Below are 26,580 nucleotides of genomic sequence, written 5' to 3' on the forward strand. Positions count from 1 at the left end.
TATATATATAATCAAAATACTTTATCAAGTTATCCTGGAATTTTATTTTTACCATTATTTTTTCTCTAAATGCTGCAGAGCAATACAATCCTTGTGCAGTATTATGTGGCATTTCTGAACACCCTTCCTTATTTGACTATTAAGCACTTGTGTTTAGTGATTTATAGCTGGAAAATTCACACTCTTGGCAATGTCAGTTGCTAAAGGTATGCTAGTTAGAGAAAGTCTGAATTTGTGCTTTTTCTTCTCTCATATTTAAGTAAAATTATAATCTTACAGTAAGACTTCATTTTGATTATATTTAAAGTTAGTAAAACTGCTAAATGATAATGCATGGAATTTCTTTAAAATTCCTTTAAGGAAAAAAACCTTGTAGTTGGATACTTTATTCTGTCTAAATAAATAAAGCCTTGACAATATGATAAAAGTTTTAAGTATAATTAATATTTGTTTTATGTCTGCCTGTGTTCTTCTTATAGAAACTTAGGCAAAGAAGTGCATACATTTGTCTCTCCATATCTGCGGGTTTCGCATCTGTGGATTCAACCAACTCAGATCAAAAACATTAAATTAAAAAATTCCGGAAAGTTCCAAAACGGAAAACTTGAATTTGCCATGCACCAGCAACTATTTACATAGAATTTATGTTGAATGTGCCACCTGCCAGCAACTATTTACATAGCATTTACATTGTATTAGGTACTATGAGTAATCTAGAGATGATTTAAAGTATACAGGAGGATGTGGGTAGCTTATAAGCAAATACTACATCATTTTATATAAAGAACTTGAGCATCAGAGGACTTTGGTATCTTCAGGGGGTACTGTAATCAATCTCCTCTGGATATTGAGGGGTTATTGTACTAGGTACCTAGGAGGAATAATTTGAAATTGATTCCTGAAGTGGGGAGAAACTAGCATAGAAAAAGCAGCCATCGTTGGCATGACCATATTGCTGAAATCCCCTTGGGGCTTCCAAAATTGTTTCAAGTTCTGTATGAACCTAATACTATTAGGGAAAAGAAAGCTATGATTTGACACACAGGAGTTAATTCATAAAAACTTATATAATTTATTTATATATTTCCATTATAAGTTTACCATAAATTTGCTAAAAATTATTGTTTCGTTTGAGATGCAGAATGCTTAGATATATTAAATGTACCTAACATATAAAAATAAATATAAACATACTTTGACTTAAGTATATATAGATGATAAACCAGATTACTTCCGAAAATATGGTTTGAGAACGATTTTAAAGAGATTAAGGTCCAAAAAGTCATGAACGTTAGTTTCAATTTTCTGAGTTTAATAAATTTTTGCTGATGTGTTCCAGGTTTAGTGCTACCAGACTCAAGTTCATCTTCCTTGGCACTTTTTAATACAACTACCTATGCCGTGGCTCAGTGTGAAGTAAGTACTAAACTTCTTGAGTATGTTCTACAGCCACTTCAGAAGTCACTGATGTGCTCAGAGCAGCACTTTCCTCTTGCAATAAAACTGTTTTAATATTATTCCCTGGGAGAGGCCTGAAGTCTTGATATAAGCACATAGGAAAGAAACAGTTTTCATGGAAAGTAAGTCTGCAAGTTTATGTAAGTTACAAGGTCACCTGTATTAGAATTAAAATAACAAACAAAATATTTTACACTGTGAACTATGACACACATACAGAAGAGCGTATAAAACACCTCTATAGCCCGCACTCAGGTGAAGACAGGAAACATGACTGATGCCCCAGAAGTGTGCCCTTCTAGTTGGTAGCAAGCCTTCCCTCTCTGCTGTGGGCAACTGCTACTCTGCTGCTCATGGTAAGGACGTCCTTCTTTTTGTTATGTTATTACACTCGATGTATGCATCCCTACACAAGAGGATTTAATTTTAGAATGTATGTAAGTGCAATCATACTGTATATGTCCTTTTGTGTCGCAGCATGGATGAGTTTCATCCATGTGCAGCAACAATATGTTCAACTGTATTTCAGTATATATGATGGTATTGTATGAATATATTGTAGTTTATTTACCCATTCTATTATTGAGGAACCCTTGGATATATGTCTGGCTCCAGTCAGAAAAATAGGAACTATAACAGTTATTTTAATAGAGACATTTTATTTTATCTATTTATTTTGAAAAGCTTTATTTAGGTTTAGTTGATATACAACTGATGTACATATTTAATGTATACAGTTTGATGACTTTGTACATACACATACACCCATGAAACAATCACCACAATCAAAGTAGTAGATATATCAATTACCTCCAAAAATTTCCTTGTACTTCTTTTTTGTTGTTGTAAGAACACTTGTTTGTTTGTTTGTTATGTTTCCATGCTGTGTGGGTCGTAGTTCCCCAACCAGGGATTGAACTCCGGGCCCCAGCAGTGGAAGCTCGGAGTCCTAACCACTTGACTGCCAGGGAATTCCTGTAAGAACGCTTAACATAAAGTTCTTAAGTGCATTTAACCATATGGTTAGCTATCGGCACAACGTTGTACAGCAGATCTCTAGAATTTATTCATCTTGCATAACTGAAACTTTGCACTCACTGACAGACATTTCCCTTTTCCTCTCCCTGCAGTCACTGACAATCACCATTCCTCTCTCTGTTATGAGTCTGACTATTTTAGATTCTTCTTATAAGTGAAATCATGTAGTATTTGTCCTTCTGTGACTGGATTATTTCACTTAGCATAATGTCCTCTGGGTTCATTCCTTCATTTTAAAACAGAGAATTGGTTAAACAGACACTGGAGGACTAAAAATGCAAAAAGCAAATGGTGAGGTGACACAGAGGCAGGAGAAGCTACCATCTCTGGAGCTTGAAAAACAAAAAGAAGGGGTAGGGGTTTAAGAACCTAGAAGCTTAGAAGATGGGGCTGGTTCACAGAGTGTAGAAGGAGACTGCAGACCAGGACCCACTGCTGCTGGGAGGAAGGGATCTGCAGGCAATTACAGAGTCGTTGTGCACTAGGCAAAAGGAAACGCCAGACTTTTCAGAGATGATAAACACTGGCTCTTTGTCAATGTTGATTTCTGGGACACAAAACACCACCAATGTCCATAAGTCAGCCTGGAGCTATATCATACAGGAGGTAAATGACATTTTGGGCTGGGACTCTGTCTCAGTGAACTCAAAGGGACCATGAATCTAACCTGTGGTTACTGAATATATAATTGGAATAAATACACTAAAAACTGGTATGATCCATGCATGATCTCTGCAATCTGGGCAGTGAGGGAGGCCTATTACGGTAAGAAGAGCCAGATGGAGGCCCTGAGGCCTTCTCTTTGGGGTAGTCTGGTAGGCAGAATTCAAATTGACCTTTAGAATTAGTTTTTGCCACCTGTTGTACATACCCTGTAAAATCCCCTCCCCTTGAGTGTGGGGAGGATCAGTGAAAATGATAGAATATCATTCTTATCATTAGGTTACTCACCAGTTGACTTTGAGTTAATGAAAAGGGAGACTATGCTAGGTGGACCAGACATAATAAGGTGAACTCTTTACAAGAAGGTTGAGTGTCAGAGAGATGCTATTATGCTGACCTTGAAGATGCAGCCTCCGTGAGTTTTATAGCTGCAAGGAAATGAGTTCTGCAACAGCCACATGAGCTGGAAAGAGGACCCCAAACCTCAAATGGGATACCAGCCTTTCTGATACTTTGATTTCAGCCTTGTGAGATGCTGAGCAGATTACCCAGCCATGCCAAGCCCAGATTCTTGACATGCATAACTGTGAGATAATAAACGGGTATTGTTTCAAGGTGCCTCATTTGTGGTAAATGGTTACTCAGCAATAGAAAACTAATGCAAATAGTAAAGCAAAAGCAATACCAATGTCCTGGGGGCAGTTGAAGAGGGTAGTGCAAAGATTTGAAAAATGCAGGGCTGGTTGTCTTTTTGAATCTCCTTTAATCACCTTCTTGCCCTGTGCAAAAGCACATAGATATTGGAGAATGCAGTAGTTTATTGAAGCTTAATCAAATGGTGGCTGTAGTTTCAGCTCCTATTCTGCATCTCTCATATTTACGGGAGAAAAATTTTAAGAAGCTCTCGTACCTGGTTCATAGTTACCAATCTTACAAATGCTTTTGTTCCTTTTATACCAGTTTGTAAATTTGGTTTTGTGCACAAAATGATTTGGTTGCTTTTTTGGCTGATGATAACTGTAAAATAATAGTGATTTTCAGACATATCTCTATTTCAAAGATGTTAAAACATTTTAAAAATGTGCATCTTAGAATTTGTATAATATGGTCAATGATAAACTTGGAAATAATTTCAGGGAAGCAATAATAAAATATAGGATGACATATTTAAAAAAAGAATCAGTGGACATAACTGGCAGCAAAATGAAGACAGTGGAAGGGAGAATTTGTGATTTAAAAGACAAACCAGAACAAGATGGAGAGAGAAAATAGAAAATACAGCAGAGAGGATAAAAATTGTAGGAATTAAGTGAGAAATTCCCAGCAATTGACCCAAGTCCTGAAGGGTGAGTAGAGAGAGAAGAGCAATAGTTAAAAATGTCATAGCGGAGAATTTTTCAGACTCAAGACTAGATCCACAGTTGCAAGAAGCTTAGAAATTCCAAGCATGATAAAGGAGAATATATTCATGTCTAGATACACTGTAGAGCTGCAGAAAATGATAAAGAACAAAATCTTTAAGTCATCCAGAGAAAAAAGATTGATTACCCTAAAAATAATAGCAGAGGGAATGATAGCTGAATTCTTAAAAATTTCAACAGAAGCTGGAAGAGGAAAGATATATTCAATGTACTATAAGAAAATAACAGCAAACCTATCTATCAAAAATGAGGATGAATTTCTTTTATTTACAGATAAATGAAAACTAAGAGAAGAGGATCTGTCAGCAACAAAATCTCATTAAAGGAAATTCTAAAGAGTGTGGTGTAGGCAGTAGGAAACTGATCCCAAATGGTAGGTCTAAGATAGGAAAGGAAAAAAGAACAAAGAAATTGGTAGATATATAAGCAAATGTAAATTAGCATTGACTGAATAAAACAGTGATAATAATTTCTACAGAATTAAAAAACAAACCAAGATGGACTTTCAAATGGAGATAATAACATTTAATTCAAAAGAGGGGTAAATGAATTGAAAGTATCCCAAGATCCATGTATTGCTCAGGAGGAGGGTAAGGATTTGATCAAATTCAGATTTGTGGAGTTAATTGTACATGCTTTAATTTCTAGGGAAACTACAAATAGGATAGGAACAGTATTAACAAGTTCAAAGGTGAAAAAGTAATTATAACCATATTCAGCTAATCTAACAAGACAAGAAAGGAGAGGAAAAGAAACAATGAATAGATGGGACAAATAGCACAAACTAAGATGATAGAAATAAATCTCAGTAAATCAGTAACTAAAATGATTAAAAGTGAAGAAAATTACTCCAGTGAAAAACTAAAGATTGTCAGACTAGATAAAAATAAAATCTAACATATACACTCCATAAGGGAAACATCTAAAACATAAGTATACAGAAAGCTTTAATATCTAAACATTAGCTAAAACAAGTTACATAAATATCAGATAAAATAAAATCTAAAGCAAAAAAAAAATATTGTAGGTAAAGAAAGTCAATTATATGATAAAGGTTATTTTACCTGGAAGTCACACTAATCTTAAACATATATTGACCATATTATGTAGTCTAAATATAAATAATATGGAAATTGACAGAACTACAAGAAGAAATACACAAACTGACAACTATAATGGAAGACCTGAACACACATTTCTCAGTAACTGACAGACAATATTTGAATAAAATGATTAACAAAAGTGGACAAATATGGACAAGTGGACAAATATAGAACACATAACACATGCTGAATGCATTTTCTGTTTAAAATCACAAAAACATTAACAAAAATAAGCAGATGGACCACAAACTAAGACTCAACAACAAATGCAAATGGATTGGACTCATGGAAAGTATGCTCTCTGACCATGAAAAAGCTAAGTTATAAATCAATCTTTTAAAATATATGTTAAATTCCAAATGTAAATCAAGAAATATCTTTTTAAGTAAACTATTAATCAAAGGAGAAATTCTAATGGATATTAGAAAATAGTTTGAAGTGAATAATAAAATACTACATATCAACACTTGTGGAATGCAGCTAAAGCAGTATTTAGAAAATATTTATAGCCTTGTATACATAAACTAGACAAGAAGAAATCCTGAAAAGTTAATGGGCTAAGCATCCATTTTAAGAAGTTACAAAAAGAAAAGCAATTTATACCCAAAGAAGGTGGAAGGCAAAAGTAAAAATAATAATGATGTAAAAAAGTAACATAAAATAGAATGGAACAGTAAAGCCAATAATTTCAACCTTGATAAAGCTAATAAAAGTGACAAAAGTGTGACATGGTTCATTAAGAAACAAACATAAAGGCACATAAAACCAATATGAAAAATGATAAAACAGACATTATATCTGAGGCAGATAGTTAAAGATAATAAAGTATATAGTAACTTTAGACCATTTCAAAATATGCAAAAAATCATGTCAATATATGAAAAAAAGGACAAATTGTTAGAAAGTATCACTTATTGTAATCAACTCAAGAAAAAAAAATGGAGAAAAGCTTATATTCCTATAATCATTAAATAAATTGAATCTGTTTTTAAATATCTCCCCACACATAAAACTCCAGACGAAAATAGCTCTATCAAACATTTAAGATGAAATAATTTTAATTTACACAAAATCTTCCAGAAAATAAGAAAAGAAGGAAATCCCTGTGATGGTTAATTTTATGTGTTAACTTGAGTAGGCCACAGGGTGTTCAGACATTTGGCCAAACATTATTCTGAGTGTGGTTGTGAGTGTATTTTTGATAAGATTAACATTTAAATTGAGAGACTAAGTAAAGAAGATTGCTCTCCCCAATGTGAGTGGGCCTTATCTAATCAGTTGAAGACATGAATAGATCACAAAGACTAACCCTCCAGAGAATAACAGAGCACTTCTTCTGATTGACTACTGAGCTGGGACATCAGTCTTTTCCTGCCTCTGGATTTGAACTGGAACTTTGGCTCTTCTTGGGTCTGAAAGCCTGCTGGCTTTTGAACTGGAACTTACACCATCAGCTCTCCTGGTTCCCAGTCCTTCAGATTTGACTGAAACTACATCATTGACTCTCTTGGTGTTCCAGCTTGTTGACTTCAGGTCTTGAGATTTCTAAGTCTGCATAATCATGTGAACTAATTCCTTACAATAAATAAATACGTAAAAAATATACATATAAATATATATTTATATAAGATAAGAACATATATATATATATATATATATACATAAGGATACATAAAAAGATATAGATATTAAAAAGAATTGGCTCACATGATTATGAAACATAACCAATAGGAGATATAGATATATAGATACAGATATATATTCCTGGTGTTTCTGTTCCTCTCGAGAACACTAAGACAGATTTTGGTGCTTAGAAGTGCTGCTGTAACAAATACCTACAAATGTGGATGGCTTTGGAACTGGGTAAAGGAGAGAGGACGGGAGAGTTTTGAGGTGCATGTTAGGAAAAGCCCAGATTGCTATGAAGGGATTGTTGGTAGAAATATGGATATTAAAAGTGATTCTGCTGACAGCTCAAAAAGAAAAAAAGAGAGCTGGAGAGAAAGCCTCCATCTACTTAGATAAAAATATAAATATTCATGAACAGAATATTGGTGGAGTGTAGTTGTTAAGGGCCATTCAAATGGAAATGAGGAAGAGCGTATTGGAAATTGGAGGAAAGGCGATCCTTGTTTGAAAGTGGCAAATAACTTGGCTGAAGTGTGTTCTAGTGTTTTGTGGAAGGTAGAACTTGCAAGCAATGAGATTGGATATTTAGCAAATGAGATTTCTAAGCAAAGTATTGAAGGTGTGGCTTGGGTTCGCCTTACTACTTACAGTAAAATGCAAGAGCAGAGATATGAATTGAAGAAGGAATTATTAAGCAAAAAGGAACCAGAAATTAGAAATTTAGAAAACTCTCAACCTATTCATATTGCAAAAAAAGAGAGCTTGTTCTGAAGAGAACACTGAGGGTGTGGCTGAACAACCACTTGATAACAAGACCACGGGTGTGATGCATGGATTTAATGAGTCATCCCAGCTGAGGCCAGGAATAGAGATGGCATTAAACCAGCAGAGACACTGCCAGTTTGAAGTAAAGAGGACAGAGAAAGCCAGGGAGAATGAAGGAAAGCTGTCAGACTTCTTGCGTTCTACAGAAGAGGACCTAGAGCTATGTGGCTGTGAACTTGCACTATTCTTAAAGGAAAGGGAAGAATGATCTGAAAGGCAATTCAGAGATCATAAGGGCTGCCACTCGCATCATAGGCCCAGGGGACAAAACTATTTGCTCCTCTGTTTCAGAGGCAGAGCTTCTGTAGAAAACCATGTGGGCAGGTCCCATTTGGCTGAAGGGGCAGGGTCACCCCAAAGAGGAGGGGGGGGTGAGGGTGATGCTGCCACCTCGGTGGGCCAGGAAGGTAGGACATTGAGGCAAAGCGGATTACTCTGGAGGCTTAAGATCTAATGGAGTCTGCCTTGTTATGTTTTGTACTTGCTGGGGACCTGCCACCCCTTCCTTCTCTCCTATTTCTCCCTTATGGAATAGGAAAGTCTATCCTATGTCTGTCCCAACATTGTATTTTGGAAACACATAATATGTTTGGTTTCATAGATTCACAGCTTGGAGAGGAAGTTTGCCTCAGGATGAACTGTACCTCAAATCTCAAACATACTTGATTTAGATATTTAGATGAGACTTTGGACTTCAGACACTAGGGATGATGCTGAAATGAGTTAAGACTTCGGGACTGTTGTGCTGGAATGAATGTATTTTTCATATGAGAAGGACATGAATTTTGTGAGGCAGAAAACTATGAAATGAATTTTGTCCCCCACTAAATTCTCATATTGAAGCCCTGATCCCCAGTGTGACTGTATTTGGAGATAGTGTTTTTAGGAGGTAATTAAGGTTAAATGAGGTCATAAGGGTAAGACCCTAGTCTGATAGTATTGGTGGCCTCTTCCATGTGAGGGCATAGTGAGGAGCCAGCTGTCTACAAACTAGAAAGAAAATTCTCACCAGAAACCAGCCACAGTGGCACCCTGATCTGAAACTTCCAGCCTCTAGAACAAAGAGAAATAAATTCCTGTGTTTAGTCACCTAGTCCATGGTATTTTGTTTTGGCAGCTATATTTGACTAAGACACTCCCAAAATTATTTTATGTGGCTCCTGTAACCTGATACCAAAACCTGATGAGGACAATATTAGAAGGGAAGATTGTAGTCTAATCTTACTTGTGAACATATAGAATTCTTCTTCTGACATTAATGAGTATTTTGTTGGTTTTATACCTGTTGTGAAAATTAAAGGTTTTGTCTTAACTGAAAACAGAGCTTTAATTTTTAGCCACTGGTTTAAAAGATTATTGAAGGTAAGGCTAGGATAACAATGTTCATATGGCTGTTAAAGACAAAGGAACACAATCCAGGATTTTGGCTGAAAATACAGAAGCATTCTTTGAACTGTAGTTTGAATTTTAACAAGAACATGTATGGCTTTATCTGTGCTGATAGCAATGGCATTCCTTGGAACACTTCAAAGGTTATATACACTGTTTTCAGTATATTTCATCATTATTGCTCAATGGTAGAACATCTTCATAAAACACATACCAAATTTGATCTTTTGTACACTCTTAGCTCTACAGTGGGAATTCCCATGAAATGCTGAACATAATGAATTCTTTAAAAAACATTGCTAAATGGAATCCAGTTATATATAAAAAGAATAACACAGCATGACTAATTTGGTATTATCCCTGATACACAAAGTTTGACTTTAGAAAATGAATGAGGATAACATAGTAACAGGTTAAAAATAAAAATCATATATCAATAAAAGCATAGGAACATCTGATAAAATTCAACATTCTTTTATGATACAAAAACAAAAGCAAAACCTCTCTTCCCAACTAGAAATAGAAAAGAACTTCCTTAATCTGATGGAAGGTATCAGTACCAGCAACAGAATTCATAGCAAACAGTGTAATTAATGGTGAAATACTGAAACTTTTCCAGTTTTATATTTAGGGACATGACAAATATGCCTGTTATGATTATTTCTATTCATTATGAAATGGAGGGTCTTTCAATAAAGTTTTAGAATTAATAAAAGAGTTTAGCAAGGTGGTTAACTACCATGTCAATGTACAAAAATCAATATACAGAGTATATTGTATGTACAGAATATATTGACTACAATGTCAGTATACTCAAATGTCTTTCTATAGATGAAGAATAAATATTAAATAATTACCTTTTTAAACACACACCATTTACAATAGCATAAGAAATCAAGTATTTAGAAACAAATCTAAAAATAGCTAAAAGGCCTCTAGGAAGAAATATTATAAAATTTAAAGAGGGACACTTGAAAAGGCCTAAGTTAAATAGAGAGTTATACTATAATCCTAGATCGAAAGACTCAATATTATAAAGATATTAATTCTCCCTTAACTGATAATATATCAGTTCAATCAAGATTCAATCAAGATTAAAGATTCAGTATAATATATCAAGATCAATATAATCTTGATAAAAATCCTGTTTTTTTTTATGGAATTTGCAATTTATATGGAAACACAAAAAGCCAAGAAAGTAAAAATGCTTTTGAAGAACAAATAGGCACTAAAAAATATCAAGACATTATAAAACTACAGTAATTAAAACCGTATGGTATTTGTAAAATCATAGACACGTAGACAAGTGGAACACAACAGTTCCCAGAAAAAAATGTACTGGGAATACTTGATTTATTATAATGCTAGTAGTGTAGAACAGTGGGAAAAAGACCATTAAAACACAAGGCTTAGAGTGGAGATAGATACTTGTAACACATACAACTAACAAAGGCACATATCCAGAATATGTGAGGAGCCTTATAAATCAATATGAAAAAGACAGTCAACCCAGTGGGAAAGTAGCAAGAAACTTAACAGGCTATTCATAAAAGAGGAAATCCAAATAGACAATAAACGTATTAAAAGTTCTAAACCTCATGAGATGCCACTAGTTAAAATAAAATGACTATAAAAGCAAATGTTGGTGAGTATTTGAAGAAATATGAACCTGCATATACTATAATTCCATTTCTAGAAATACATCCTACAGGAATGGTTGCACATTTTATGCAAGGAGATACATAGAAGAATGTTTATAACAGCTAAAACACAAGTGTTCATCAAAGTGTAGAATGAATAAAGAAATTATGTTATGTTAATATAATGGAATATACTATAGTAATAAAAATGAATAAATTATAGCTGCACACAACACCATGAATGAATCTCTCAGCATAATGTTGAATGAAAAAAACCAGACACAATAAAGAACACACTATGAGCAAAATTAAACAATGTTTTTTGTGTTAGTCTCAGCCTATTGGTAGTGATGCTCTTGGCTAGGAATGCCCGGGGCACTCACCTGGGCCATAGTACTTGTAGTGAGTCCCACAGACATTCCTTTCCACCACCACAGGGGCCATTGTTGTGACTGGACTGAGACTTGTGGTTCTTATTATGATAGCAGGATGTGTTTCAGTAAAAACTATCAGGGAACTTTGAGGAACAGGATTGATCACTCACAGGTCCTGGAGGGTACATGGCACAGCCAGTGGCCACACAATGAGGTGGCAGGTAGAGAGAATGGGAGAGAAAGTGGACACAGAGCTCTGCTTTTCTTTCTTTCTTTTTTTTTTTAAACATCTTTATTGGAGTATAATTGCTTTACAAATGGTGTGTTAGTTTCTGCTTTATAACAAAGTGAATCAGTTATACATATACATATGTTCCCATATCTCTTCCCTCTTGCATCTCCCTCCCTCTCACCCTCCCTATCCCACCCCTCTAGGTGGTCACAAACCACCGAGCTGATCTCCCTGTGCTATAGTGGCTGCTTCCCACTAGCCAGCTATCTATTTTATGTTTGGTAGTGTATATATGTCCATGCCACTCTCTAACTTTGTCACAGCTTACCTTTCCCCCTCCCCATATCCTCAAGTCCATTCTCTAGTAGGTCTGTGCCTTTATTCCTGCCTTACCCCTAGGTTTTCATGACCTTTTTAAAATTTTTTTCTTAGAACAAAAAAATTCACAATTTATATGGAAACATGAAAGACTTCGAATAGCCAAAGCAATCTTGAGAAAGGAAAACGGAGCTGGAGGAATCAGGCTCCTTGACTTCAGACTATACTACAAAGCTACAGTAATCAAGACAGTATGGTACTGCCTATTATTTCTTATTCTGCCTGAATAGGAAAAGTGGTAGTGGACATCTTTGCCTTGTTTCCATTCTCAGGGGAAAGCATTTGGTTTTTCATCATTAGTGGTAGTGTTTGCCTTAATTTCTTGTAAATGCCCTTCATCAGGATAAGGAAGTCTCTTCTATTCCTAGTGTGTTGAGAGTTATCATGAATGGATGTTGAATTTTGTCAAATACTTTTTTTGCATCAACTGATATGATAATTTTCCCCCCCTTCAGACTGAAGATAGTCTCTTTTGAAATAAAATAAAATTAAATTGGAGCTAAGGCATCAATAAATTGTCTCCTAGGAGGGATTCTTTATTATATTCATTCTATGAATCCATATGAAAAAGTCTATTTATTGGGATGCATAGTAAAGAGACATTTTTTTCTTCATAACTTTGAAAATTTGGCAAATGTTCTGAATCTCCTGCATTTACTACCAATTTCTTGTATTTTTTCTCCATGGTATTTGTCATTATTCAAGTCTATATACTTATATGCTCTGCTCAGCTGTGCAGCATCTTCACTTACAATCAAACTTTATTCCCCAGTAACATCTGTAAGCATCCAATTCTTTCCATTTCAAAACGTATTTTCTACTATTTCCTTGGAAAGAAAAATTTTATATCATATAGACAGCCAAATTTCATATGCTTTTGAAGTCTAATTTAAGAAATGTAATCTAAATTACCTGTACCCATTTTTAGATTATTAGTATTCACAAAATCTTGCTGAACCCTCTATAATTGATTTTAATGTATTTCTACATATTTACGGCCATAAATCCCTTCTACATTTATAAGACAAGTAGTTCAATGAGTCTTTTGAAGATTCTGATCATATATCTACTTAATGAAAGTATCTTTTAAATACGTTTATGATTAATATTCTCCTTTTAATGTAGTCTACATGCACACGCTATGACACACATTTAAAAGTAGCCAAATTGTTATAAAGTATATGAAGTATACATGTATTTTGTTTGTAGAAATAGAAAGCATAGATTTAAATTACTTAAAATATATTTTCAGCTTTGTGAGAATTTTAGTTTTACTGTGTTTTTGTCTAACAAGTATTATTCTTTTGTCTTACTTGAGAAATAATTTAATTCTTATAATTTTAGTGACATAGGTGACTTGCCTATATTTATTTTTGTCTCTTTGATTCAGATCACAGATTCTGCTCACCTTCCAGTCCACACACCAACGATAAAGAGAAAGGAATATCATAACAGAATCCTCCTTCCAACTAAGATACTTGATTTAGTTATAAACTTAACAGGTCCTTGAAAAATGAGAATAAGTTAGTCTTGGTCTCTAACCCCTCCCTTCCTCCCTCTCTCCTTCCCTTTCTCCCTTTCTCCTTTCCTCCCTTCTTTCTTTTCTTCCTTTTTTCTTGGAGACTTCTGGTTAAATATAGCAGATTCAAAAATGCCTACACTTTTGCTTCTAATGAAACTTGTTAAACAGACTAAAGAGAGAGAGTAGACAAATAAGTCAACATAATTTTGAAAGATGGAAGAACCTGAGTGAGGGGTTAGGAGAGCTGAGAAATATGAATGTCAGGTGCTTAGAAATGACTTGCCAAAAAGTCACAAGATAATTAATACTTTGGAAACCTAGGAGGATTCAGGCATTAGGGACACCAAGTCCTTTAGGAGGCAGGGGTGACATGTGGTGCTGAAAAGAGGGGAATAAATTGAAGATCTGAGAAAAAGCAGGGAGCCCCTGTACACAGTCAGGGCCCATGGCAGGGACTGCAAACTGTCCACATCACAAATCAGGAAGCAGAGACAATGAAGGTGAGAAAATGTCCCAACTAGTATTTGGAGAAACCGGATTTTGTTGTAATTTAGATATTGCTAATTTATGATAACAATAATTTCAGGTCAAAGAGGAATGATACAGAAATGGACAATCCATAGTGGATTTTCAAATTGTTGATAATTTTGTGAAGACCTCTGGAGTTTTATTTGTTGGGGTTTCAGCTAGAAATTTCAGTGTGTCTTCCACCTAGAAAGTGTAATATGGCTTGCTTAATCAGAGTGTTCCAATTCCTGGAGCACATTATTTTTTCTATTGATAATAGAAAATGAAACACATAATTTTCTATAGAGATAAAATTTTAAATTATTCTTTTTTTCCAAAGAAGGTATAAAAACCATATTATTTTTTGTTACCCCTCCCCAGTAAAAATATGTATACATAGGCAATTCTGACTCCATTAATAGTTAAGGAATCGTTTGAAGAATTTATCAATCTAGAATTTTTAAATGTTCAGGATCTATCAGCTCAAATAAAGGCCAGGCTTTATTAATTTGGCTCCAAATAGTAGTAATGAACATTTGATCACCACTTAAATAATTCTCCTTCTTCTTCTCCTCCTCCTCCTCCCTTCTCTTCTTGGTAATTTTTGGATCCTTTAATCAGTATTTTCCAACTATGAAGTAATTAGGGGCAAGAATCTTAAATGCTGGTAAGAAAAGGGGGAGCTGCTTATCTTGGCATATAAAATGATATTTTGGGCAGGGTAGGTTGAAGGAATCACCAGAATCACCTTTTCATAGTTATTTAACCATCGATGTGTGTTTGTTCTCTTCATTTTGTAGCATAAAACCCACAGGTTTTACCTCACGTCCTTTACCGCTCCCACCAAGTGTCACCAGTGTACATCTCTGATGGTGGGCTTGATAAGACAAGGCTGCGCCCGAGGAAGGGACACATGGAGTCAGAGCCATAATACTTGTACCTAAGTTTTTTAGTCAACTCGGTGGTTTAGTCAGCTGCCATAACAAAGCACAGAGACTAGGTGGCTTCTAAACACAGTCATATATTCCTCACTGGATGGAAGTCTGAGATCAGGGCACCAGTATGGTCCAGTTCTGGTGAGGACCCTCTTCCAGGTTGCAGACTGCTGACTTCTTGCTGTGTCCTCATGTGGTGGGAGGGGCCAGGGAACTCTGTGGGGGTCTCTTTTTTTAAGGGCATTAATCCCATTCATGAGGGCTCCACCCCCATGACCTCCCAAAGTCTCCACCTCCGAATACCCTCACATGGGGATTAGGATTTCAACATGTCAATTTTGAAGGAACACAAACATTCAGTCCACTGCATTTAGCTGGTAAGAAGAAATTTCGTTCTCTTTGAATTGTAGAAGCATGATGGTGAACTGATTATTTTACTAAAAATTCCTCTGAATCTGTTTCATATGAACGGGTGGTCATTGGGAGTATTTGGGGGGGACCTCTGCATTGTGCAGCTCCAAAGAGCCTCATGCCCTCATACCTGTGTGAACAGCACCCCAGGGAGGCATGCTGTGTAGCCTGCAGGCAGGGCCACACTTATTAGGAAAATGTGTTTAATGAAATTTTGTTCTCTGTAGCACTAGTAGAGTATGAGGATGACATTCACCAGCTTATGTGACAGGAAAATGGAACACTATCCTTGAGTTGTAATCCTTTTATTTTACTCAATGAATTTATTACAGTAGATATCATTGAAAGAAAGAAATATATGTTTGGAAATATCAAACAGTGGATCACAGTGCTACACAGGCACTTCATACGTCATCCTAGGGAACAGACTCTGCACTCATTGGTTTCCCCAGCCAGTCCTGTCGAGTGTCCACTCAGGGACTCACAGCGCTGAGCAGGACAACTTTCCTGCCCTCAGAATTGTGACAGTCACAGATGCCTTAACCATAAATGTGTCCTAGCGTATTAAAGAAAATAGGATTTTAAATGGGGAATTATGTGCCCATACAATTCTCCTAGGGCAGCAGAGGCAGGCTCTGAGCTGAGCACCCAGGAGCATCTCCTGCTGCCAGCATTACTCAGTCTTGCTGAGCCTGGGACAGCTCCACCATTGTCCCAAGAAGACGGTGAATCTGGAAGCTGCCAGCACTGCTGCAGCCCTCAGAACCTGCAACTTCTGCCAGAGTCAGGAAAGACCCTGTTGCTGCAGAGTTAAGAGAGCTTCCATCAAATTCAGAAGCCATCACTGCAGCTGTGACCTCACACTCCCTCTGTCAAGATCCAAGCCAGTAAAACGGATGTGCTACATCAGGCATCTCTCCCAGCTTGACTCAACTCAAAGTCTCATAGAGAGGTATCTTATTAGTGGAGCTTACATCAGGTCCAAAACTTAGTTCCAAGGGAGTCTGGGAAATGTAGTTTTTAGCATTTCACCTTTACAGTAGTAGACAGAATTGCAATGGGGGTTGAGGGAGTCAAACCATCATATCCCCTACAATCATATCTCTTTATTTCCCTCAAAAAGCATGTGGGTTCTCATGTCACACAACCTGTGTAGAAAAAGCTCCAAAAACGTGTCCCATGCCTTTTCATCAGAAGAAAGGTGTCTTCTGTCTAGACCCACAGAAAGGCATGGAAACAGCCTATGAAGGCCATGTCTGGGTAAGTGTCAATATTTTTGTTTCAGATGAAGTCTTAAAGAGTTTATTAATCACTTTTCACAATGTGTGCACAATATTTTTCAGAAATATTTATGATATGTTATACAAAATTAATTATATGCAACTGAAAATCATCTGAAGAATATGATTTCAGAATAAAGTTTAGGTGTCCCTGATAGGATATTTTCAAATTTCCCAAAGTTTTCTGTTGAGATCTTACTTTGCAATGAACAAATGCTAAAATCCCTTCTAATGATGTAACTTTGACTTCCGGTCAGTAATAATAAATTATGAAACTAAAAGTGAAAGAATCTTCTTCAGAAATATTTAAAATCTGAGTTGAACTTGAGGCTACCAAAATTGAATTTAATCTTATGTAGAGGCAACGCTGTGACTAGTGTTAATGGAAATTGTATTGATCGTATTTTCACAACCCAAGAATTGTTTAGTCCTCAAAGGAATTATGTTATGTAGTTCTGTTCCAATCTTTAACAAGTGGTAGATTTGTAACACATTTTTTTTTTCATTTTTATTATTTTAATTTTATATGTAATAATTGGGTAGTATTTGATGTTTCAGCTTGGATTGTTTTTTTGAAAAATAAAAACTAAAGATTCCAAAGAAAGCATGGATGAAAAAAGGATGGCAGAGGGCATTGGCTCTAGTGTGTGACTTCAAACTCTTCCTGTATGATATGGATGAAGAAGACTCAAAACCCAATGTTGTAGTTAGTCAAGTGATTGACATGAGGTAAGCTTCGAAAGGGAGATTATTTTTTATCAAAAAATCTGGGAATAAAAGTGGTTTCTGAAATTTTTAAAAATAGTGTTGTCATTTAACTTATGTTAAGTTTCTAATTTTCTCCATTGCCATGTGAACTTTAAAATAGAAGATTTCTGCCTAAATTTTGCATCATTACCTCTTAGTTATGGATTATAATTGTGTAATATTTGTAAGAATTTATTTATTTATTTATTTTAGTCAGAAGTTTATATTCTTATTGTGTGTGTGTGTATGTGTGTGTGTAGCAGAAAAGGAAATACAACCTTAAAACCAGATGCTCTTTATACTGAGATATAATTCATATATTATAAAATTCACCATTTAAAAATGGGCAACCCAGTGGTTTTTAGTGTATTCACAAGGTTGTAAAACCATCAGCACAATCTAATTTTAGAACATTTTCATCACACAAAAAGGAAACCTTTATTAATTAGCAGTCGCTCTGCATTTACCCCTGCCCCCAGCCCCAGCAACCATTAATCTGTTTCTGTCTCTATGGATTTGCCTATTCTGAATTTTTATATAAATGGAATCATACAACATGTGGAGTTTTGTAACTGACTTCTTTCACTAAGCATAATGTTTCAAGACTCACCCATGTAGCATGTATCAATACTTCATTATTTTTCATGGCTGATGCCCTTTATCAGGTTGAGAAAACAGCTTTCTCTTCCTGGTTTTTTGAGTGTTTTTATCTGTAAGGGGTGTTGGATTTCGACAAATGTTTTTGTGTGTCTATTGAGAAGATCACATGATTGTTTTCCCCTTAATTCTCATGATGTATTACATTAATTGATACTTGTATATAGAACCAATTATACATTCCTGGGATAAATCCCACTTGGTCATGGTATCTAATCTTTTTTATAATATGTTGGATTGGGTTCAATAGAATTTTTGAAGATATTTGCATCTATATTAACACAGGATATTGGTCTATAGTTTTGTTGCCTTGTGATATTTTTGCCTGGTTTTGGTATTAGGATAATACTGACCTCAGATTAAGTTGGAAAGTACTCTCTTCTCTTATTTTTGAAAGAGTTTGTGAAGGATTGGTATTAAATATGTTTGGTAGAATTCACTAGTGAAGTCATCTGGTCCTGAGGTTTTCTTTATGGGATATGTTTTGATTGCTAGTTCAATCTCTTTACTTGTTATAAGTCTATTGAGATTTTCTACATCTTCTTGAGTCAGCTTTAGTACCTTGTGTTTTTCTAGGAATGTTTCCATTTTCTTTAGATTATCTAATTTTGGGGGCATACACTTGTTGATAGTATTCCCTTATACTTCTTTTATTTTCTGAAAGGTCAGAGGTAATGTTCCCACTTTACTTCTGACTTTAGTAATTTGAGGTTTCTTTCATTTTTTTCTTCGTCAGTTTAGCTAAAAGTTTTCAATTTTAGGTGATCTTTTCAAAAAACCAACTTCTGGTTTTCTTGATTTTCTCTTGTTTTATTAATTCCACTCTAAACTTTATTATTTCCTTCCTTCTGCTTGTTCTGAGTTTAGTTTGCTCTTCTTTTCCTGGTTTCTCAAGATGGAAAGTTAGTTTATATATTGATTTGAGATTTTCATTCAATTATCCTTTCTGACCCCTTTTCTCTCTCCTCTCCTTCTGGGACTCCCGTTATATATATTTTAGTATTCTTCATGGTGTCCCAAGGGACTCTGAGGTTCTACTAATTTTTCTTCATTCTTTTTCTTTCTTTTCTTCAGATTGGATAATGTTAATTGACCTATCTTCAAGTTCAGTGATTCTGCTTTCTGCCTGCTCAGTTCTGTTGTTGACCCCTCCTGGTGAATTCTTCATTTCAGTTATTGTACTCATCAACCTCTGAATTTCTGTTTGGTTCTTTTTTGTATTTTCCATTTCCTTATTTATATTTCCTACTTGGTGAGACATCATTCTCATAGCTTCATTTAGTTCTTTAGGCATGATTTCCTTAAGGTCTTCAAACATATTTAAAATAGCTGATTTAAATCTTTGTCTGGTAAATCCAACATCTGGGTTTCCTCAGAGATAGTTTCTATTGATTGCTTTTTTCCTGTGTATTGGTCATACTTTTATGCTTCCTTGCAAGTCATACAGTATCACTTTTTTTTTAAACTGGACATTTCAAATAATACTATTGTCAGCTCTAGTTATCAAATTCTACTTCTTCTCCAGGATTTGTTATTGTTGTTTGTTGTGGTTGTTTGTTTGTTCCGTGAATTTTTCAAACTAATCCATAAGGTCTTTATTCTTAGTCATGTGTAGTTATTTGACGTCTCTACTTTATTAGCTTAGTAGCTAGCTAATGATTTTGCAGAGATTTCTTTAAACATCTGGAACCAGTGAATCTCCCACACTTTGCTGAAGAGCTCTGTGCAAGTAGGGTCACTTCTTCAACACTCAGCCAGGCAGTTGACAACACATTATACTTGTGCAAAGCCTCAAGAATATTGGAAGAAATAATGTCAGGAAACCTCCCAAATTTGATGAAAAACATTTATCTATGCATCCAATGTCAGCCAGAGGTGAGAACTTATGTCCTTCTCTGGTCTTTCCTGAGCATATGCATAGCCCTAAGCATGTTCACAGTTCTATGCATGTGCATGATGCTCTAGATTCTTAGCAATATGTCAGACCTTTTCAAAACCCCTATGGATATCTCATTTTCTAACTTCTCCTTTTAAGAGTTTTGGTTAGTCTATTATTTTGTCCAGCTGTTAAGCACTGCATAGGCAGCTATGCAGTTAAAATGCTTGCATGGAATAGTTTTTTATAAGTTCCCCTTGGGGAATAGACTTTTCCCTGGGAGACCTCTGAATCAAGCCTAATACTCCAGCTCCTTTCTCCTTCTTCCTTCTACTCTCCAGCTCCCTCAGGTGTCGAGTGGCTTCTAGGATGCACTGTGAATGCAGGCTGCCATTTTTCAAGGCTACTGAGGAGATGGAAATGGAGCATGGGCCTAGGGCAAGTTAAACTACCACAAAGCTCATACTCCTTACCAAGATTCGGCTTTTTTTAAATTATTATTTTAAATAAATCCTCCTCAGATTGCCACAAACCTTGGTTAATTTATAGAGTTCTAAAAAAGTTGTTTCTGATGAATTTTGCTAGTTTTCTCATTTCTTTTATGAAGGAGAGAAACTTCAGAGATCCTTACTCTGCCATCGTTGCAAATGTCACTCCAGACACTCTTTAAGTGTTTAATAAAATTGAATCGATGAACTTATAGGAAGTGTATCCTTCGGGGAAATGCAATATGTTCTCTGCTCCCCCTGATTCTTCTGCACCTTTTTGGCTCCTCTACACTTTTCTCTTAGTGTCTCTGAGCATCTGTCCTTGGCCTTCTTTTCTTCCTTGGGTGGTCCCTTCACTTCCTGTGGCTCCAGGTAGTGAGACATTTATTCATAGTATTCCCTTATACTTCTTTTCCAGGTGTAACCTGCACTGTGATGGCTGTGTGCTTGCTCAGCCTGAACTTTTTCCTTATCACAGATTCTGTGGGTCTCTACATTCATCCTATCTTATGTTGATTCCTTACTCACAAACTTTGTTTTATATTCTTCACCTCAGCTAATGTCATCTTTGTCAGAAATTTGGTATTACCTTGGAAAACTGATACAGGAAACTAGATAATCTTGAAGGTGACTTTAGAAAGTTACTGGGTTTTTTTTTTTTTTTTGCGGTACGCGGGCCTCTCACTGTTGTGGCCTCTCCCGTTGCGGAGCATAGGCTCCGGACACGCAGGCTCAGCGGCCATGGCTCACGGGCCCAACCACTCTGCGGCATGTGGGATCTTCCCGGACCGGGGCACGAACCCGTGTCCCCTGCATCGGCAGGCGGACTCTCAATCACTGTACTACCAGGGAAGCCCAGAAAGTTATTCTTGATGTAGATTTTCAATAAGTTGGTTTGGGAGTGTGTGTGTGTGTGTGTGTGTGTGTGTGTGTGTGTGTGTGTGTGTTTCATTTGGGACAGAGAAAATTAAAGTGGTGCTGGAGCCAAGAAGTCCAGCTTACAATTGTCCATCCTGCAGATCAAATGAGTGTCTGCATTAAAGTGGTGGCTGCAGGAATTACAGAAGAAGAGACAGGTGCAGGAAATATTACTACAGTTACCTCATGGGACATGGTGAGTGGCAGAAAAAGGAAGATGAAGAAAAGAGTAGCAATACCAGATGGTACTGAGGCTTTAAGTCATCAGGACTGAAAAACTGAGGGTCACATTGACAGCTGTAGGGGTATAGTGGAGAATGATAGCATTGGGGGAAAGAAATGAGTTTGTTCTAAGTGTTGGAGAAGCCAAAAATTATCAAGTGAGCTGAATCAAACAGACTTCTACTTTCAACCAAGATGAAGTAACAGGGGCCATATTTATATTTAACCTTCCCCGTGAAATAACAAAAGAACTGATATAAGGTTCTGGATATCAGATAATGAAGGGAAATAAATGAGGTCAGCTCTATACTTGCCCCAGGTTACTGCCTTGTGAGAGTTTCCAGTATATAACACAGAAAGTGGAATCCCAGGCGGACCCAGATGAACTCCCTGAACTGAAGAGATAAAGCTGAGAGTCCAGAGAGACCCAGTAGCCAGAGTACACAGGACAAAGTACAGAGCTAGAGAGGAGAGAGTGAGGGAGAGAGAGAGAGAGAGAGAGAGAGAGAGGGAGGGAGGGAGGGAGGGAGAGATTGAGAGCATGCACTAGCTCTGCATGGATCTACAGAGGATCTATCTTGAGGATTCAGCAGATTACTGATCAGCACATGCATGTGAGGAAAACTACAAAATGTTAGCAAATCGAATCCAATATTATGTAAAAATTATATTGCATCTTGAGCAAGTGTAGTGTATCTCAGGAAAGTTGGTTTATATTGAAAAATCAATGTATTTTACCATATCAACAAATGGAAAAGATCATGTCAGTAGATACAGTAAACACATTTGACAAAATCATATATTCTTGATGAACACTTAGAAGGGAGCTTCTTCATCCTGATAAAGGGCATCTATGAAAATCCCACAGCTGACATCATAATTAGCGGCAAAAGACTCAATGCTTTCTCCCTAAGATCAGGAACAAGACAAAGATGTTCGGTCTCAACACACTTATTTAACACTGTATTGGAAATCCAGGCCAGGGAAGAAAAAGAAATAAAATACATCCATGTTGGAAAGAAGGAAGCAAAATTATTCATAGACAAAATGAATATCTATGGAGAAAATTCAATGTAATCTACAGAGAAGCTATTAGAACTAATAAATGAATTTAGCAAGTTTGCAGGACGCTTGATCAATATATAAAATAAATGGCATTTCTTTATACTAGCAACAAATAATCAGAAATCAAAATTAAATAAGTAATGCCATTTGCTATAGCATCAAAACATAGGGACTTCCCTGGTGGTCCAGTGGTAAAAGAATCCGCCTTCCAGTGCAGGGGACACGGGTTCGATCTCTGGTCAGGGAACTAAGATCCCACATGCCCTGGGACAACTAAGCCTGCGAGCCCCAACTACTGAGCTTGTGCACCTCAATGAGAGAGGCTGCGTGCTGCAAACTACAGACCCCATGTGCTCTGGAGCCCTTGCGCCACAACATGAGAGAAGCCCGCACACCGCAACTAGACAAGTCCAAGCATCACAACAAAGACACCGTGTGCTGTAACAAAAAGATCCCACATGCCTCAAGGACAATCCCATGTGCTGCAACTAAGACCTTACACAGCCAAAAATAATTTAAAAATAAATAAGGAAAATAAATAAATATTAAAAAATACTTAGAAATAAATCTGACAAAAGATGTGCAAGACCTGTACACTGAAAAATATGAAATATTGATGAAAGAATTAACAAAGATCTAAATAAATAGAGAGAGAGACTGTGGTCATTCATTGCAGAACTCAGTATTTAAAAAATGTGATTGTTCTCAAAATTGATCGATAGTTTTAACATAGTCTTAATCAAAATCCCAGTAGGCTTCTTAATTCTTTTTGTAGAAATTGACAAGCCTATTCTAAAAGTCATAGGAAAATGCAAAAGAGTTAGAAGAGCCAAAACAACTTTGAAAAAAAAACAAACCTAGAAATATATATAACATTTCTAATATACATATAAAATATATTTACATATATATTTTTAACATGCACATAAAATATACTTTCAAGTATAAAACATTTGTAACTATATTTCTGAATTTTCTGTTACTTTAATATATACAATATTTTCAACAAGTTGCAAAAGCTAGCAACAAATGAAATTGGAATTTTAGATATCTATGTGTAAAAAAGTCAACTTTGATTTATACTTTATACTATATACAAAATTTAACCCCAAATAGACCATAGAACTAAATGTAAAACCTAAAACTATAAAGCACCTAGAAGTAAACATGGGAGAAAAATTGCTGATCTTGGATAAGGCAAATAGTTCTTATATACAACACAAAGCACAACAGGTAAAATTTAAAAATTGATAAATTGGACTTCATCAAAATTTAAAACTTCTGTTCCTTGAAATACATTGTCAAGAGAAGTAATAAAAGCTACAGACTGGGGGCAAACCAAATATCTGACAAAGGACTTATATCTAGAATATATAAAAATTCTTAAAACAGTATTGGGTTGGCCAAAAGTTTCATTTGTTTTTTTCTCTAAGATGGCTCTAGTAGCACTAAGATGTCTTTGACTTCATTTGAAACAATTTTGTTAGATTGTATGTGACAGCTGTCATATCGGCGTGCATTAAAAAAAAATACTTATCAAAATTGGTGAATTTTTGTGTAGCCATTTTAATATTGAAGATGGAAGGAAAAAAGCAACATTTTCGGCCTGTTATGCTTTATTATTTCAAGAAAGGTAAAAACACAACTGAAATGCAAAAAAAGATTTGTGCAGTGTATGGAGATGGTTCTGAGACTAATCAAACGCGTCAAAAGTGGTTTGCGAAGTTTCGTGCTGGAGATTTCTGGCTGGATGATGCTCCACAGTCCGGTAGACCAGTTGAAGTTGATAGCAATCAAATAGAGATATTAATTGAGAACAATCAACGTTATAATTATGTGGGAGATAGCCGACATACTCAAAATATCTAAATCAAGTGTTGAAAATCATTTGCACAAGCTTGTTTATGTTAATCGCTTTGATGTTTGGGTTCCACATAAGTTAAGTGAAAAAAACCTTCTTGACTATATTTCCGTGTGCAATTCTCTACTTAAACGTAATGAAAAAGTTCCATTTTTACAACAAATTGGGATGGGCAGTGAAAAGTGGATACTGTAAAACAATGTGAATGGAAGAGATCATGGGGCAAGCGAAATGAACCACCACCAAACCACACCAAAGGCCGGTCTTCATCCAAAGAAGGTAATGTGTATATGGTGGGATTGGAAGGGAGTCCTCTATTATGAGCTCCTTCGGCAAACCAAACGATTAATTCCAAGTGCTGCTCCCAATTAGACCAACTGAAAGCAGCACTCAATGAAAAGCGTCCAGAATAAATCAACAGAAAACGCATAATCTTCTATCAGGATAACGCAAGATGGCATGTTTCTTTGATGAGCAGGCAAAAACTGTTACAGCTTGGCTGGGAAGTTCTGATTCATCCTCCATATTCATTACACATTGCACCTTCGGGTTTCCATTTATTTCGATCTTTACAAAATTCTCTTAATGGAAAAAAATTCAATTCCCTGGAAGACTGTGAAAGGCACCTGGAACAGTTCTTTGCTCAAAAAGATAAAATGTTTGGGGAAGATGGAATTATGGAGTTGCCTGAAAACTGGCAGAAGGTAGTGGAAAGAAAGGGTGAATACATTGTACAATAAAGTTCTTGGTGAAAATGAAAAATGTGTCTTTTATTTTTATTTAAAAACCGAAGGCACTTTTTGGCCACCCCAATAATAAGAAAATAGCCCAATTAAAAAAAAATTTTTTTTAATGGGCAAGGGATTTGAAAAGATACTTCAATAGAGAAGATACATATGTCAAATAAGCACATAACAGATACTTACATGCTCAACACCATTAATTATTAGGTAAATTCAAATAAAATAGCCATGAGGTACCACTTCATATCATAAGAAAGATTAAAATTAAAAAGATCATTTCAAGTATTGGGAGGATGTGGAGGACCTAGGTCTCTCATATATTGCTTTGTAAATCATATAATAAAAAGCTAAACACACACCTAGTATATGATCTAGTCATTCTCCTCCTAGGTATTTCTACAAGAGAAAGCATAGCATGAACATTCATAGCAGCTTTATTTAAAATAGCCCCAAACTTGAAACAAACCGAATGCCCATTAATGGGTGAACAGATATGTTTTGGCATATCCATACAATGAAATATTACTCAACAATAAATAGAAATGAAGTATTCAGCCATATGGCAACATGAATGCATCACAAAATTGTTATGCTGAGAAAAAGCCAGACAAAAAGACCACATATTGTATATTTCATTTCTATAAAATGTTAGAAAATGTAAATTAATCTAGAGTGACAGGAAGCAGATCAGTGGGGGAGGAGGGAGGAGTGCTAAGGATGGGGGGTAGGGGTTGCAAGCTGTACAAAGAAATTTTGGGGGGTGATGGACATGTTCATTATCTACAGTGTGGTGATGGTTTCACAGGTGTATACATAAATCAAAACTTACCTAATTGTTCACTTTAAAAACGTGCAGTTCATTATATGTCAAGTCTATCTTGGTAACATTTAAAACATATACAGATGAGCTGATCTGAGGGCACATGGCCCATATTCTAGGGACCATGGCTTTGGAGTCAGACAGGTGCTCCTTCCTAGTTCCCTGTGAACGGTGAATCAGGGACAGCCCAGAGTTAACTTGAGTTTTCTGATAATATGCGACAGGCAGGGTACTGTTGATACAATATTTTGACCACTGTCAGTTACTGAAAAGAAGAATGTTAAAAATCAGGGAAATTAAAATTGAGGATTATGCTTATTTATTGTTTTACTCACTTTCAGGTGATTCTACTCACTCCCAGTGTCTTGCTTTTCCTTC

At 35.8% G+C, this 26,580-nt stretch overlaps 1 protein-coding gene across 1 annotated transcript in view; it reads left to right on the forward strand.

The window, feature by feature from the left end:
• LOC112390838 (serine/threonine-protein kinase MRCK alpha-like) overlaps positions 1 to 26,580 on the forward strand; it is a 51,628-nt gene that overhangs the window by 6,371 nt on the left and 18,677 nt on the right. The window contains 5 exon segments of the mRNA XM_024731916.1: positions 1,340 to 1,416; positions 14,980 to 15,075; positions 16,043 to 16,052; positions 16,649 to 16,785; positions 17,398 to 17,534. Coding sequence (XP_024587684.1) covers positions 1,340 to 1,416; positions 14,980 to 15,075; positions 16,043 to 16,052; positions 16,649 to 16,785; positions 17,398 to 17,534 — 457 coding nt within the window.

Source organism: Neophocaena asiaeorientalis, unplaced genomic scaffold (assembly GCF_003031525.2).
Source record: "Neophocaena asiaeorientalis asiaeorientalis breed wild unplaced genomic scaffold, Neophocaena_asiaeorientalis_V1.1 scaffold160, whole genome shotgun sequence".
NCBI classification, from domain to species: domain Eukaryota; kingdom Metazoa; phylum Chordata; class Mammalia; order Artiodactyla; family Phocoenidae; genus Neophocaena; species Neophocaena asiaeorientalis.